This window comes from Spea bombifrons, chromosome 5 (assembly GCF_027358695.1).
Source record: "Spea bombifrons isolate aSpeBom1 chromosome 5, aSpeBom1.2.pri, whole genome shotgun sequence".
NCBI classification, from domain to species: Eukaryota; Metazoa; Chordata; class Amphibia; order Anura; family Pelobatidae; genus Spea; species Spea bombifrons.
The window spans coordinates 38,146,674-38,161,643 of NC_071091.1; the positions used below are offsets into that span (position 1 = coordinate 38,146,674).

The window sequence follows — 14,970 nt, forward strand, 5'->3', positions numbered from 1 at the left end:
CAGAAATGTATTGAGCAGCAGTGTTATGGAGGGCCTTATATGTTAGTACCAGGATTTTAAATTTAATTCTAAAGGTAATAGGGAGCCAGTGGAGAATTTCACAGAGTGGGGAAGCAGAAGAGGAGCGGCGTACAAGGAAGATAAGCCTAGCAGCAAGTGAAGACGGGAAATGATAGGTGAATGAACCAGAGGTTTTGTGGATTCTTGGGTGAGGAATGGGTGGATGCGAGAGATGTTTTTTTAGGTGCATGCGGCAGGATCTGGTGAGGGACTGAATGTGAGGGATGAAAGAGAGGTTAGAGTCAAGGATGACCCCAAGGCATCAGGCCTGGTTAGTAGGATTGATAGTCGTGTTGTTAATGGTGATAGAGAATTCAGGTAATGGAGTGGCGAGTGGAGTTTTAGAAAGATTAAGTTTCAGGTAGAGTTGTGACATCCATGAAGAAAAACACACACACACCTGTTGGAAACTATGGTTTAAATGGTATTTTTAATCCAATGTAATCATGCATTGCAAATAAATAATAAATTATACCTCTCTGTAGGCCCAACAGTTGAACCAATGCTTTCTAAGTGGGGTCGCTTAGATTCAGCATTGAATATATTGATTCAGTGCTAGACAGAACAGAAAGGTCTAATCACAAAAGGGCGTGTTAATGGGAGAGTTCAAGCTCCTAGACTTCACTACAGATAAAAAAGTGACAACCCACAATATAATTGTAATGAGGACATATGGCACCATAACTTGTGCGCTATGGAGAATATTGACAAAAAACTACTTTACACTTACCAGAGAGGAATCACTGGAACACCACAAACTCCTCAAAAAGTCTACTAGGAAGCTACACAGCATACAGATTAACTAAAACTTAAATTGTATTATATCACCACTTGCACAACAATAACAGAAAAATTAATACCAGTTTAGTCTATCATCTGTGACAGATCACTGGCTAACAACTATTCATGGTATATATTTTCTCACACCGCTTTACAATCATAACATATCATGATCCATCAAGCAGATGTTATAAGAGAAAACTAAGACTAATATAAAAGCTGGCAAAGATTTAATGCATGGAACAAAAAAGATAGCCAGGCAAGCATAACACCCACAAAACTGCCAGATTATGCTTATTAAAGCTGTTTGGTACATTAACTTTCATAATTAGAATGGATAACAGACCTTTTATTTGGTGCAACTTTTACATTTACCAAGTGGGACTTTTTAAATGATGCTTATTTTTCCCTTTAATTAGAAGTACCATGAAATGTACCTATAGTCAACTCTCACTTGAAAGAACTGCACTGTTTATCAGAAAAAGGGGGCAGCTGTGCCCAAATCAAACTTAACTGTTCCAACTGGACTTCTAGAGTGCTGAACAGGATAACACTGTCAAACTAAACAGGATTTAAAGGTAGGCAGACAATGCAGTAGAGCAGCAGGTAATGCTAGCAGAATGCTTGGTTGTATAGCGAGAGGTATTAGCAGTAGAAAGAGGGAAGTGCTCATGCCGCTGTACAGATCACTGGTGAGACCTCACTTGGAGTATTGTGTACAGTACTGGAGACCATATCTCCAGAAGGATATAGATATGTTGGAGAAAGTGCAGAGAAGGGCTACTAAAATGGTTTATGAATTACAAAATAAACCTTACCCGGACAGGTTAAAGGATCTTAACCTATATAGCCTGGAAAAAAGACGGGACAGGGGGGATATGATAGAAACATTTAAATACTTAAAGGGAATCAACAAAGTAAAGGAAGAAAGTTTATTTAAAAGAAGAAATAAAACCACAACAAGAGGACACAAGCATAAACTAGAGGGGCAAAGGTTTAATGGTAACATCAGAAAATATTACTTTACGGAAAGGGTAGTGGACGCATGGAATAGCCTCCCAGTGGAAGTGGTAGATGTTAATACAGTAAAGTCATTTAAGCAAGCATGGGATAGGCATAATGCCAAGCTAGATATAGGATAAGGGCAAGTACTAAAGGAGAGTACTCAGAGGTTGGGCAGACTGGATGGGCCTTCTGGCTCTTATCTGCCGTCACTTTCTATGTTTCTATGTTTCTATCATAATGTAATGGTACACTGCAGTGCCTTACAAACGTATTCACTCCCTTGGCATTTTTCCTATTTTGTTGCATTACAACTTGGAATTAAAATTGATTTTGTTTGAGGCGTGACCTAGCGACATGGTCGTCCTATGCCCTGTCTTTCATGGGACGGATTTATACGGTGAAGATGACGCTCTTGCCCAGACTTCTATATCTATTTCGCTCCATATCGTTACCTGTTCGGAGGAATGACATCACTGGCCTCCAAAGGGCTATTGAACTATTCGTCTGGCAGGGCCGCAGAAGTCGACTCGCTAAAGCTAATCTCTACAAACCGAAGTCTGCTGGTGGGCTATCCGCCCCTTTGTTCTACGACTATTACGTCGCTGCACAACTGGCGATGCTGCTCTCCCTCTCCGTGGTCCACTCTCCTCCCCGCTGGGTTCAACTGGAGTCGGATCTCTGCTCCGGGATTTGCCCGGGTGGCTTATGTGGCATTCGTCCCTTGACAAGACGTTGATCTCTGCCAGCCCCACCCTTTCGCATTCTCTCCTCCTGTGGTACCGCACGCGGTATAGATTTCGACTTACGAGCCAGGGCTCCCGGTTGACACCGCTCTTCCAGAATCCTGACTTTCCTGCTGGGTGTCGTCCTTGCCCATTCCAGTGGTGGATCACGAAAGGAGTTGTCTCGGTGGGGGATATGCTCGTGTACAACAAACCCTGCTCCTATCAACACCTCCTTTCTCGCTACGACATCCCTGCTACAGAAATTTTCCGGTTTCACCAGCTCTCGCACTTTGTCCTCGCCTTTCTGCTACGTCATCCGGATCATGTCCCAACGTTTTATGAACAAGCCACCCGCCTTCCACACAAGCCACGGGGTGCGATTTCTCATCTGTATGCCCACATGCTGGGGATCAAATTCCCGTCCTCGCCTCTGTTCGAACAGCGCTGGGAGCTGGATCTGGGGCAATCCCTTGAACCCGCGGATTGGGGTGAGATTTACGTCAATGTCTGGAAGGTAACCGCGTGCACTCTGGTTCAGGAGAACTGCTATAAAGTACTTTCGCGTCGGCACCTCACGCCATCCAGGCTTCATCGCATGTTTCCGGACCACTCACCTCTCTGCTTCCGGGGTTGCAGCGATGAGGCGACCTTCCTCCACACGTGGTGGACCTGCCCTCAGGTTGCGTCTCTTTGGTCCTACTTCTTCAACAGCTTGAGCGCAGCCCTTGGAGCCCGCCTGAATCCTGACCCTCGGACAGCCCTTCTCTGCAGGAATTATCCGCTGGACACTCTGTCACCATCGGCCCACCGTTTAATCTTCTGTATTTGTACGGCGGTCCGTCTGGCTATCGCTAAGATTTGGAAGTCGGACGCCCCTGCTATCTCTCTCATCGAAGCTAAAATATGGGACATCATCAAGTTGGAAAAGATTACCGCATACCTGCATGGCACGTCCCACCTTTTCTATCTCACGTGGGATTCTTGGCTGGAGAAATTCACACCGTCCAATGTTGCGGTGCCTTGGCTGGGAGAGTCGTCATTTCCCCTCCCCTCCTCTGTCCTTCTTCCCTCCCACTCTTTTCTCTCTCTCTATCTTTCCTTCTCGTTCCCCTCTTTCTGGTGACAGGGGATTTCTATTATCATGCTATGATCTATGCAAGTTCCAGCTGCGACTGGCATACTACTGGCCTTCTTGTATCAATCTAGCTGTAAACACGCCATGCTACTGTATTTTGTATCCCATCACTATGTGATTGTTACAGGCCTAGCTGCGCCAGTTTGTGTCACTTGGCACATGCTCGTTCACCATCTCTGTAACTTATTTGATGTATTTACATTGTGTCGCTGCTCGGCCTCTGGCCATGGCTGTTTTGGGAATCCTGTCATGTGTTTCTTTTTCTGTTCTCTTTTACAACAAAATAAAATAAATTACTTCTTAAATTTGGTAAAGTGAAATGAAGAAAAAAATTTTTTTTCAATTCGAAATAATAAAAAACAGAAAAGTGGTGTGTGCATATTTATTCACCACCTTTGCTATGAAGATCCTAAATAGGATCTGGTGCAACGCATTACTTTCAGAAGTCACATAATTAAATAAAGTCCACCTGTGTGCTATTTAAGTGTCACATAATTTCAGTATATATATACACCTGTTCTAAAAGCCCCCCAAACATATGGAAGAATGTACTCTGGTCAAATGGGACTAAAATTTAGCTATTTGTCTATCAAGGAAAATGTTATGTCTGGTGAAAACCCAACATCTCTCATCACCCTGAGAACACCATCCATGTTTTTCCATCAGCAGAGACTGGGAAACTGGTCAGGATAGAAGAAACAATGGATGGTGGTGAATACAGGGAAATTCTTGAGGAAAACCTGTTTCAGTCCTCCAGAGACAATGACCCAAATTATACTGCTAAAGCAACTCTCAAGTAGTTTAAGGGGAAACAGTCTTGGAATGGCCTAGTCAAAGCCCAGTCCTCAATCCAATTTAGAATCTGTGGTATAAGATTGCTGTATACCAGCGGAACCCATCCAACTTGAAGGAGCTGGCGTAGTTTTGCCTTGAAGAATCTGCAAAAATCCAAGTGGCTAGATGTGCCAAGCTTATAGAGATGTACCCCAAGAGAGACTTGGCTCTACAAAGTATTGACTTGGGGGGGGATGAATAGTTATGCATGTTCTGTTTTTTTTTGTCTTATTTCTTGTTTGAATATGCAAAATATTTTTTATTGTGCAAAAAAGTGGTGGAGAATCAAATGATACAAACCGCCAACTAATCCATTTGAATACTAGGTTATAATGCAACAAAATAAGGTATATGCCAAGGGGGTGAATACCTTTTCAAGGCACTGTATATGGACACAAGTATTGGGAAAGCTGACCATTACACCAACAGACACTTTTATGACATTGCATTCTAAATACATAGACATACAAGACATTAATAGGTAGTTGCCCCCCCCCTTTGCAGCTATAACAGCTTCCACTTTTCTGGGAAGGCTTTCCACAAGATTTTATAAAGTTTCTGAGGCAATTTCAGCCTATTCATCCAGTAGAGCTTTTGGAAGGTCAGGCACTGATGTTGGACAAGAAGGTCTGGCTCTCAATCTACGCTCCAGTTCATCACAAAAGCATTTAATGTAGAGATGCACCAAAATGAAAATTCTGGACCGAAACTGGAAATTCAGGATGCACAAAAAAATGACACACACAGGGGAATAAGTAACGGAGCAGAGTCATGTGACATGACGTAAATTCACGTGACTCCACTGGGTTCCTGCTTCCCCTGGCCGGAAAAAAAGGCATTTCTCGCACAGTGTGTGTGCGAGTAGGGCACAGGTAAGCAGCAGGGCCCCTGCGGATGCGGTTGCTGAGAGCTTTTGCCTCGCATTAAAGACATGTCATGTGGCCACATCAGCACTTCAGTGAGCAGCCGGCCCACCGAGAATTTCCTGGTTAGCCAACCCGGCCCTGATTTAGCCTATTTTCAGGTAGGGGCCTGGAGCAGCAGCTCCCTCACCCCTTACGTTAATCCGGCCTTGTGCAGCAGCCATTTAGTTTAGATTTAGGGCGCCCTGTGGGCCAAATGCCCCCCAGCCCAGCCCGCCCCTGGATGGAGGTAGATTATTTTCAGCATTTTTTTTTTTGCCATTTTGCCAATAATGCTATTTTCGGGTGATATTTCTGTGCATCTCTAGCTTAATGGGGTTGAAGTCAGGGCTCTATGCGGGCCAATCAAGTTATTCTATTCCACAATAAGAAAGAGGTAAAAATGGCTTCCATGGGAGAGATGCAGAAGAAAACCACTGCTGACCAAAAAGAACATTTACCAAAAAAGCATCTTGATGACCCCCTAGACTTTTGGTATAATATTCTGTGGATTGATGAGTGAAAAGTGGAACTTTCTGGAAGACATGGGTTACATTATATCTGGCATTAAGCTAACACAGCATTCCACAATAATCACTTAATGCCAACCGTAAAACACGATAGTGGTAGTCGTATGGTCTGAGGTTGCTTTAGAACCTTAGCGACTTGCCATGATTGATGGAACCATGAATTTCGCTCACTACCAGAAAATCCTGAAGGAGAATGTCAGGCCATCTGAATTATGCAGCAGGACAATGATTTGAAGCCCATATGTAAGTCTGAATGGCTCAAAAGAGTGGCCTAGTCAAAATATTTGAATTGGCTTAAAAACCTCCAATGTGCCTGAATGAAAACAATTCAGCCATGATGAGTAAGGAAAAGTTTCTCCACAGCAATATAAAAGACCAATTGTCAGTTATAACATTTGATTTCAGTTGTAAACAACCAGTTATCAGGTTTAGGGGCAATTACTTTTTCACATAGGTGACATAGGTTTTGATCAAGTCTTTACTGACAATAAATGAAATGATCAATGAAAAGCTGCATTTTATGCTTACTCACATTGTCTTATATTAATATATATTTTTTTATATTATTCTTTATTTGCATTTTAAAAAGGTACGTACAAAAAAATTCGATTGTATCCTAATAAGCGAATTTAACAAACAGACATAAACCATCCATACATATAACAAAAATTTAAATTTCAGTTGGATCACGTACATTATTCACAGATATACATTATTTGGTCCCCGCATCACCAGGGTTAAATTCTGCTTATTGATTAAGTTCTTATGTCTTGCTTAAGTTTATATAATATTAGTCTAATTTGCCCTTTTGTAATTGATCTACCCAGCCATTCCAGAAGGAATATTTTTCTCTGTAGAAGACTGGGTAGCTTGCAATTCCCCTCTCCATTTGGCACTGATAAATTAATTGCGCTTTCACTTTAGTCCATGTAATCCCTTCAGCCTTTTTCCAATTCCTTGCCACTTCCATTTTTGCGGCTGTTAATATATGGAGGAGAAATCTCAAGTCATTTTTATTTGTATTGGGAAGATTCAAAGGTAACAAAGCCTGATCTGGAGTCAGACTCCATTTTTGTCCAAAAATTATTTGCAAACGAATAGATATAAAATTCCAAAATTTCTTAATAACTGTGCAATTCCACCATATATGTAGCTCGTCACCTTTTAATTCCCCACACCTCCAGCAATTAGGTATAGCATTATGATACATTTTTGCTAATAGTGATGGGACTCTATACCATCTATTCACCAATTTAAACTGTAGCTCATTAAGGTTCATACAATGAACATGTTTCATAGTAAGTTTCAGGGCATAATTCCAGTCTTCTGGTTCTATAACACAATTTAAGTCTTTTTCCCATTTCTTTAAGGCTGGAGAGAGAGGAATTTTTTTATATGCATTAATTATACCCAAAGATTTAGTAGTCATTTTATTATATTCATTAGATTTTAATATTTTTATAAAGAGAAGAATAGCACTGTTTTTATTATCAAAACAAATATTTTTGCTTAAAAAGGTTTTAATCCTTAAGTATTTAAAACATTCCCCCGGAGATAGAGCAAATTGTGTTTGTAATGTCGGGAAACTTTTAATGATCTGGTCTTCGTACAAATCTGAGATCTTTAATATACCAGCCTGTTCCCATGATATCTCCTGTTCCCATGATGTCTTATTAATATTAGTTGGACGATCTGACACATTTAAATGTGTCAAATAAGCAAAAATAGAAGAAATTGGGAAGAGTCAACTACTTTTTCACTGCACTGTATGATTACTAAGCTTTTATGTGCATATACTGCAATATTTTGTTTATGAAGAAAGTGCATAGTATCAGCTGTACACTAGAGCCCTGCGCGGGACGGCTTTTTTAATCCCGCTCCCGCTGATTTTTTGCCCGCTCCCGCAATGTTCCCTCGCAGTCCCGCAAGGCTGCCTTCTCGTTGCTCCCTCACAGCGTCTCTTCTCTTGCGGAGTGACGTCACATCACGTGACTCTGTTTTGTTCCTGGGCGGAGCAAGAGAGGAGACGATTTAAGGGAACAGCTATAAGGCAGCCTTGCAGGACTGCGCGGGATTACCGGGACCCGCAGGTACAGTGCCTGACTGCCCGCTCTTGCCTGCAGCACCAGCAAGACCGCCCGCAAGTTTCGCGGGACCCGCCTCCCAATGCAGTCCTCTACTGTACAGTAGTGGGTCCAGTCTATAAATGTACAAATGCCAAAATTACTTTTTTTGTATAGTATAAAGCTACCCCTATTAAAAAGTAATGTTTAACCCTTACGTGACAATGGCAGTAGTATTTTTGTGTTTATCCCCCCCCATGTACTTTAGGTATGAATTTACAGCTCCTGGTATATGTCACTGTCACACAACACATCATTATGTGTTTAGCAAAATCTCCTGAGTACAGTGATACCCACATGCATGGGTTTGTGGGGTTGTTAATTGGGACACTGTTGAATCCGGCCTATTCAATTTAACCCATCAAATCATACATTTTTTTAAAAGTAGACACCCCATGGGCATTTAACATGTCAGTATTTTAACTCTTTCCATGCAAGGATTGTTTAAAGATATCTCGCTAATTTTAGGACTTGTTCCTATATAAAAAAATATATATTTTTTTTAATTTTTTTTTTACATGTTACCAGTTATTTATTTTACTAATCACATTGTGATTAGAAAGCTGGGCACCATTGACTTGCATGGTTGAATTATTTTTTTTTAAAGGACGCGCCGCAATCTCACGCGTCCTGGGGCGAACGTAGATTGATTTCTACATGACTGTCCTGGCACGTAAATTGTTGCTAACTGAATGTCTTCAGTAAACATGGGAACTTCCCATATCTGCTTCCTTCTTCATCTGCATGTGTGTGCAGAACCGAGGAAGGAAGGCTAGTCATCTAGATAGTATGGTTTCTAATGCTGTACAACTCACTGTAGACACAATAACATATGTGTGCTTGTTACAAAGATTACCCTCATAAAAACATGTACGTAATAACAATTTGCACATTTAGCAGTTAGTTCTGAATTTTAGTCTATAAAAAGTATTAATGTGCACTTTTACCAAAAAGCTAACAATAACAGTACAATGTGAAAGTATGACACCGTTTATACATATATTCATCAGCCATAACATTTTGACCACTTAAAGGTTAAGTGAATAACACTGATAATCTTGTTATCATGGCACCTGCCAGTGGGTGGGATATATTAAGCAGCAAGTGAACATTTTGTCCTCAAAGTTGATGTGTTAGAAGCAGGAAAAATAGCAAGTGTTGAGGATCTGATCAACTTTGACAAGGGCCGAATTGTGATGGCTAGATTATTGGGTCACAGCATCTCTAAAACTGCAGCTCTTGTCCGGTGTTACTGGTCAAAAGTGGTCCAAGGGAGAAAAAGTGGTGTACCTAATCCGTGTTGTCAAATCCAACAATCTACCGTAGCTCAAATTGCTGGAAAAGTTAATGCTGGCTCTGACAGAAAGGTGTCAGAACACACAGTGCATTCCAGTTTGTTGCACCAGTCAGGGTGTGCATGCTGACCCCTGTCCACTGCCGAAAGTGTCTACGATGGGCATGCGAGCTTAAGAACTGGACCACAGAGCAATGGAAGAAGGTGGCCTGGTATCCTTTTTCTTTAACATCATGTAGATGGCCGGGTGCGTGTGCAGCGTTTACCTGGAACACACATGGCACCAGGATACACTATGGGAAGAAGGAAAGCCGGCGGAGACAGTATGAGGCTTTGGGTAATGTTCTACTGGGAAACTTTGGGTCCTGCCATTCATGTGGATGTTACTTTGAAACGTACCACATACCTAAGCATTGTTGCAGACCATGTACACCATTTCATGGACACGGTATTCCCTGATGGGATTGGTCTCTTTCAGCAGGATAATGCACCCTGCCATAAAAGCAAAAATGGTTCAGAAATGGTTTGAGGAACACAACAACAAGTTCAAGGTGCTGACTTGGCTTTAAAATTCCCCAGATCTCCATCCAATCGAGCACCTCTGTGACATGTGCTGAACAAACAAGTCCGATCCAAGTGGGCCCCACCTCCCAACTCACAGGGCTTAAAGGATCCCCTGCAAACGTATTCGTACCAGATACCACAGCACACCTTCAGAGGTCTAGCGGACTCGACAGGTCAGGGATGTTTTAGTGGCAAAAGGGAGACTTACACAATATTAGGCAGGTGGCCATAATGTTATGGCTGATCGGTGTATATATTCACTAGCTGATGTGCCTGTCATTAAAATGATCATATGTGTCCCACCACACTTTCGCATTAGTTTCCAATCATATCTAAGTGGAGAGCTACCCCTAACAGAGCAGCAACTGGGAGGACTTGTGTGAGAAGGCCTCATGGGGGCATGGCTTTGGAGCCTTGGGCTGCTTTACATGGTGTACAGACCATACAAATAGCATGGGGGGTCACCAAGAGAGCTAAAGCTGAGGAATAAAATCAGGTCTGAGATCCAGGTCTGCAACCATTCGCTGCACTGATTGCCACTCTATGTCTGTGAGGCTGTGATTTCTGTGTTACAGGCACAGAGTGTGACACGGCTTTAAAATATATAATGAGAAAAAGATTTCACTTCAAAACATGTTTGATTATACAGAAAAAAAAAATTTAATATTTCATGCAGGTTCAGTTCTATAAACGTTTTAGTATTGTATGCAGTATGATTAGCAGCATTAAAAGGTTTACACAGAATTTATGAATATGCTTTTCTTTTTGTTTTACTTAGTTAGCTTAGCCTTTGCTAAGCTTATGAAACAAAATTCCTTTTCAATTAGAACTCTTACAAGGAATAACAGAAAAATATCAGAAAAAAGTACTGTTGTGATTGAAGTTATAACTGGAGACTGAAAAGAAAGCAATGTTACCAAAAATCAGACGTGCTTAAAAAGATTACAGAAAGGTGGTGAAAGATAATGATATAAAAATACCGCCACACATTTAGGCTTTGAGAGGAGATGAAAGCTGTGGTCAGCCACAGATCATTAAAACTGAGTTATACTGATTGCATGTTATTTCTGAAAGATGATACAAAGATGGTTTTGAAAAAAAACACACTTAAACCTATATTCTATTACCAAAAAAAAAATGTTGAACGTTAATGATTTCTATGAAAAGGGGGATTGGCACTGAACAGTAAATCGCTGCTCATTTTGAATATTTGAAATTGATTAATAAAAGGAAATACACTGCACTAATTTTGGGGATGTGCGCAAAATAACCAAGGTATGGTGAGATATCTCCACAGATAATTTTTTTTAAAAGAATGTCAACTTAGCAGCCCTCTATGACATGTCACTGACATTTTTAAATTAATATAGTGACTTAATACACACGACTACACAGGATGTGTGACATATGTAGGGACATTATATAATTGGAGATTGCTTACCTGGAAACATGCATGATTTTGATGACAAGTACCTAACTTTAAAGTCATTGCTATGCTTAGGAAGCACAAACAGAAACTGGTCGTCTTAACACCAAGTTAAATACATGAAAAACTGAGGCTTTGTTATGATTACGTGATAATCCCAAATAGCGTCAGCGATATGAACATAAAGAGTCTCATGTGGTATGAAGCCGGAGACAGTAATACATGCTTACTCAAATATGATGAGCAAAGGAATATTATATCAATTTAAAGGAACTAAAACACAAAGAAAATATTGTTTCTTTTATGACCAAAGGGAGTTTTATAAACATGTCATAAAACTAAAAGTATTCCCTGCCATATGCACTAAGGAAAATATCAGGTAGTGTAAGTCTGTGAAACAGCTGTGTCTATCCACTGAGATACTGCTAACTACACAGCATACGAAGACCAACACTGTGCTGTCTTTAGTCTTGAAGACGCATTATTAACTATGTACTTAATGGGCAATTTTAATATCAAATGTGTTCATCCATGTCTGCATTAAAACACAATTCATTCCCAATCACCTATAAGAAAAGTCTTTGATTTCCTGAGACTTCAGATCTTGTGGTAATGCCAACCAGATTATACTAGCATATGCCTTAGATAACAGGCCAAAAACGTCTCCTTTGATGGGTTGATTTTAACAAGCTTGTTAGCACAGTTTACATCAAAATTGCGGTGCGTGATATATATTAGTATTGAATATTTGAGATATACTCACTAGCAAGAGAACACACCTCAAATGATAAGTGCAAAAAAATTGGTTGTGTAAACAATCCTAAAGCTGTCCATCAGGAACTTTTCCTGCCCTACAAAGAAACCGTCACATAAACTACATGTAATTCCAAGAAAAAAAAGTTACCACCAGTCTTTTCCCAGCACCAATCATTTGCTGTTCTGTCTCCTTCCTGGAATTTGCATCTGTTGCGACGGCAAGCACCTGGTATCTGTTGCAAACAATAAAGAAATAAAGGTTCTGAAAGATATGTTTTATGGCTTATACAAAAATACTTTGAGGAAACCATTTACAAATGAAAAGACTACCAATCAAGCAAATAACTATTAACCAGTTTACGTTAAGCTCTCCTATCCGTAATAAATGCATGTTGCTTTTCTTACCTTTGGTACCTTGACATGATCAGAATGCTATGATCTAACACACAGGGAAGTGCTTTGGAGGAATGACAGGACTTTATTACTAGGCAACTGTAGTATTTAAATAAAAACTTTTAAGCACAGTTTTAAAGAGACTGGAAGTATTAAAGAGAAAAACAAAATGAAGGATAGCTTTCTTTTATTTCTCTATAGATGATGCAGAACATATCTGGGGATATTTAAGAGGGCCCCCTATGTGGAACAGCTCCTTTAACGGGCACAAAAAACAATGTATAGACTTGTCTAAACCTATAGCGACTATGTTAAATGCTAAGGTGCCATTTCCCTAAAAGGGATAGGGGTTAAGTGACTGGAAGAATGTTGTTATTGCAACACTCTGTGGGCCACACAGGAGCTGTAGACACAACTGATTTAATTCTGAATTGATTTTTTTAACATGTTTGTCAATAATAGCTTTGAACAGCTTGTTTTTAGCCAACTACTTTGACTGTATTGACTGAATGAGCATTAATTGGTACAGTTGACATTCTATCAGTACTCCAAAGTTCTCTCAAACTCTCTGAGTGCTGTGGAGTTACTCGGGACTAACACGCTGAAACGATTTATAAATACACAGCAGATATTTGAACCTGTTAAGAAGCAATACTTTATACCCTTTCGGCTTTATTCACTGTGCCCTTAACAATCTGGCCCTGTAACTGTAATTCTTTATCATAGCCAAACTACTAATAGAAATAACTGTGCTGTCAAACAGTCAGAACATTCTTAAAAATGCATTTGCATGTAAATCCTTTTAATACATTACATTCTCATTAATTTTCAAAACAGCTGTTTAGAAAGAAGACTACGCTATACCAGAATTCAAAATAGTTGCTCAGTCCCTGTAATTCTTGTGGCCAATACTGAACTGCTTTGAAAGGCTGGGTGTCAATTACTGCGTAAATGTAACAATTTCTGTATTTACAATGCACAACTCACTCTTGTTTTCTTTGAGTGTAATAGTAATGAGTAGGAATAGAGAAGTTAGTTATACCCCCTGGGCTGTAACATGTTACTTAGTGTTTACCAAATGATGTCATGGAAATAGCAATACACTTTTATGCTTCACTGCAGTTGTAGAAGTATTCATTAACAAACTCTTGTAAATTGGATTAAAACACAGGTCTTGCTATCTACTAGTTGGAGTGAAGATTATATTTGTGTTTGACTTTTCAATTATATTTCCATGCATTTGGAACCGAATTCCAAGGCCTTAGTCACTGTATAATTTTGTTTTGTAAAAGTCAACTTTAAATTTATTTTGGGATGCTGAAGAACATTCAGGAGAATTATTTAGGAGACAATTTAGTATGCCCAATATTCCCAGTATACCAGGGTATATTTACATTATGGAAAAAATGTACTGTACAAAGCTTCTTACATCTTTGTAGATACATTTGATTATACTTTGGACAAACTGAAAACAATCCCACATGAGGTGTTTATAATGTTGATGTGACATTTGTATTGAATATCTCTAATCTCTATTTGTTCAGAAATGCCTTTACCGTTACTACAACCATTGAACACCTAAATAAGACCTAGTCTGCCCATTTTCCTGATACAAAGACTTGGACCCTAATCAGTCCTTGCTCTTGTCTTCGCAATAGCTTGATTGGTATCCTATGCATCCCTCACTGTGTTGGCCGCTACCACTTCTGATGGGAAGCTACTCCATTTACCTACTATCATTTCAGAAAAGTAAAGCTTCCTCACATTACATCTAATACTTCAGATGGCACTGACCATCCATTTTAAGATTACAACCTTTTGCTTTTACATTTCCCTTCTTTGAAATAAACCTCACTCGTGTACTTTGTTAGAAATATTTAAACACTCGAAGGGACTTCTCACTTCTCTCCTTCAGACTATACCTTAGTATTTCCTGATCATTTTTATCTTGCAAAACATTCACCATGTTGGCAGCCCTTCTCCAATATGTAAATATCCTAATATATTGTCTCTGGCAAAATGGTTATCATAGAAACCATTTTTATGCTCTACTGTTATGTTTAGTCCATAAACTGTGATATTTAGTGTAGTAAGAATATAATAAATAGTAAATTTATTGATGTTCCATCAACATTGCTTTATGAAAGTTTGAGTTTAATAATTTGTCTTTAATACTTACTTATAGCTTTCAACCTGTTGGCAAGACGAGACAGTAACAAAGGAATCTGTCCTGGGGCTGTAACTCAATGGACCTGGTAAAAGAAATCCTGGCAAGTACCGACCAAACGCATAGCTTTCCTGTTCAAAAAACATGAGCATCCCATCCATTGACTGGATACAAATCAAATCTCGACCTTTGGAGGAAAAAATAAAAACAAAACACCCTTTTATACATTGTCCAACACATGTATTTTGTGAAAATCTAAGAAGGCCCAAGGGTAAG

General features: G+C 39.8%; 1 protein-coding gene across 1 annotated transcript in view; it reads right to left on the reverse strand.

Annotated features, from left to right (window-relative positions):
* The window catches only part of BBS9 (Bardet-Biedl syndrome 9), a 220,222-nt gene that overhangs the window by 167,102 nt on the left and 38,150 nt on the right, over positions 1 to 14,970 (reverse strand). Inside the window, exons 6-7 of the mRNA XM_053468017.1 lie at positions 14,707 to 14,881; positions 12,283 to 12,367 (exon numbers count right to left, since the gene is read on the reverse strand). Of these exons, the coding sequence (XP_053323992.1) occupies positions 12,283 to 12,367; positions 14,707 to 14,881 (260 nt within the window). The remainder of the gene's footprint in view (positions 1 to 12,282; positions 12,368 to 14,706; positions 14,882 to 14,970) is intronic.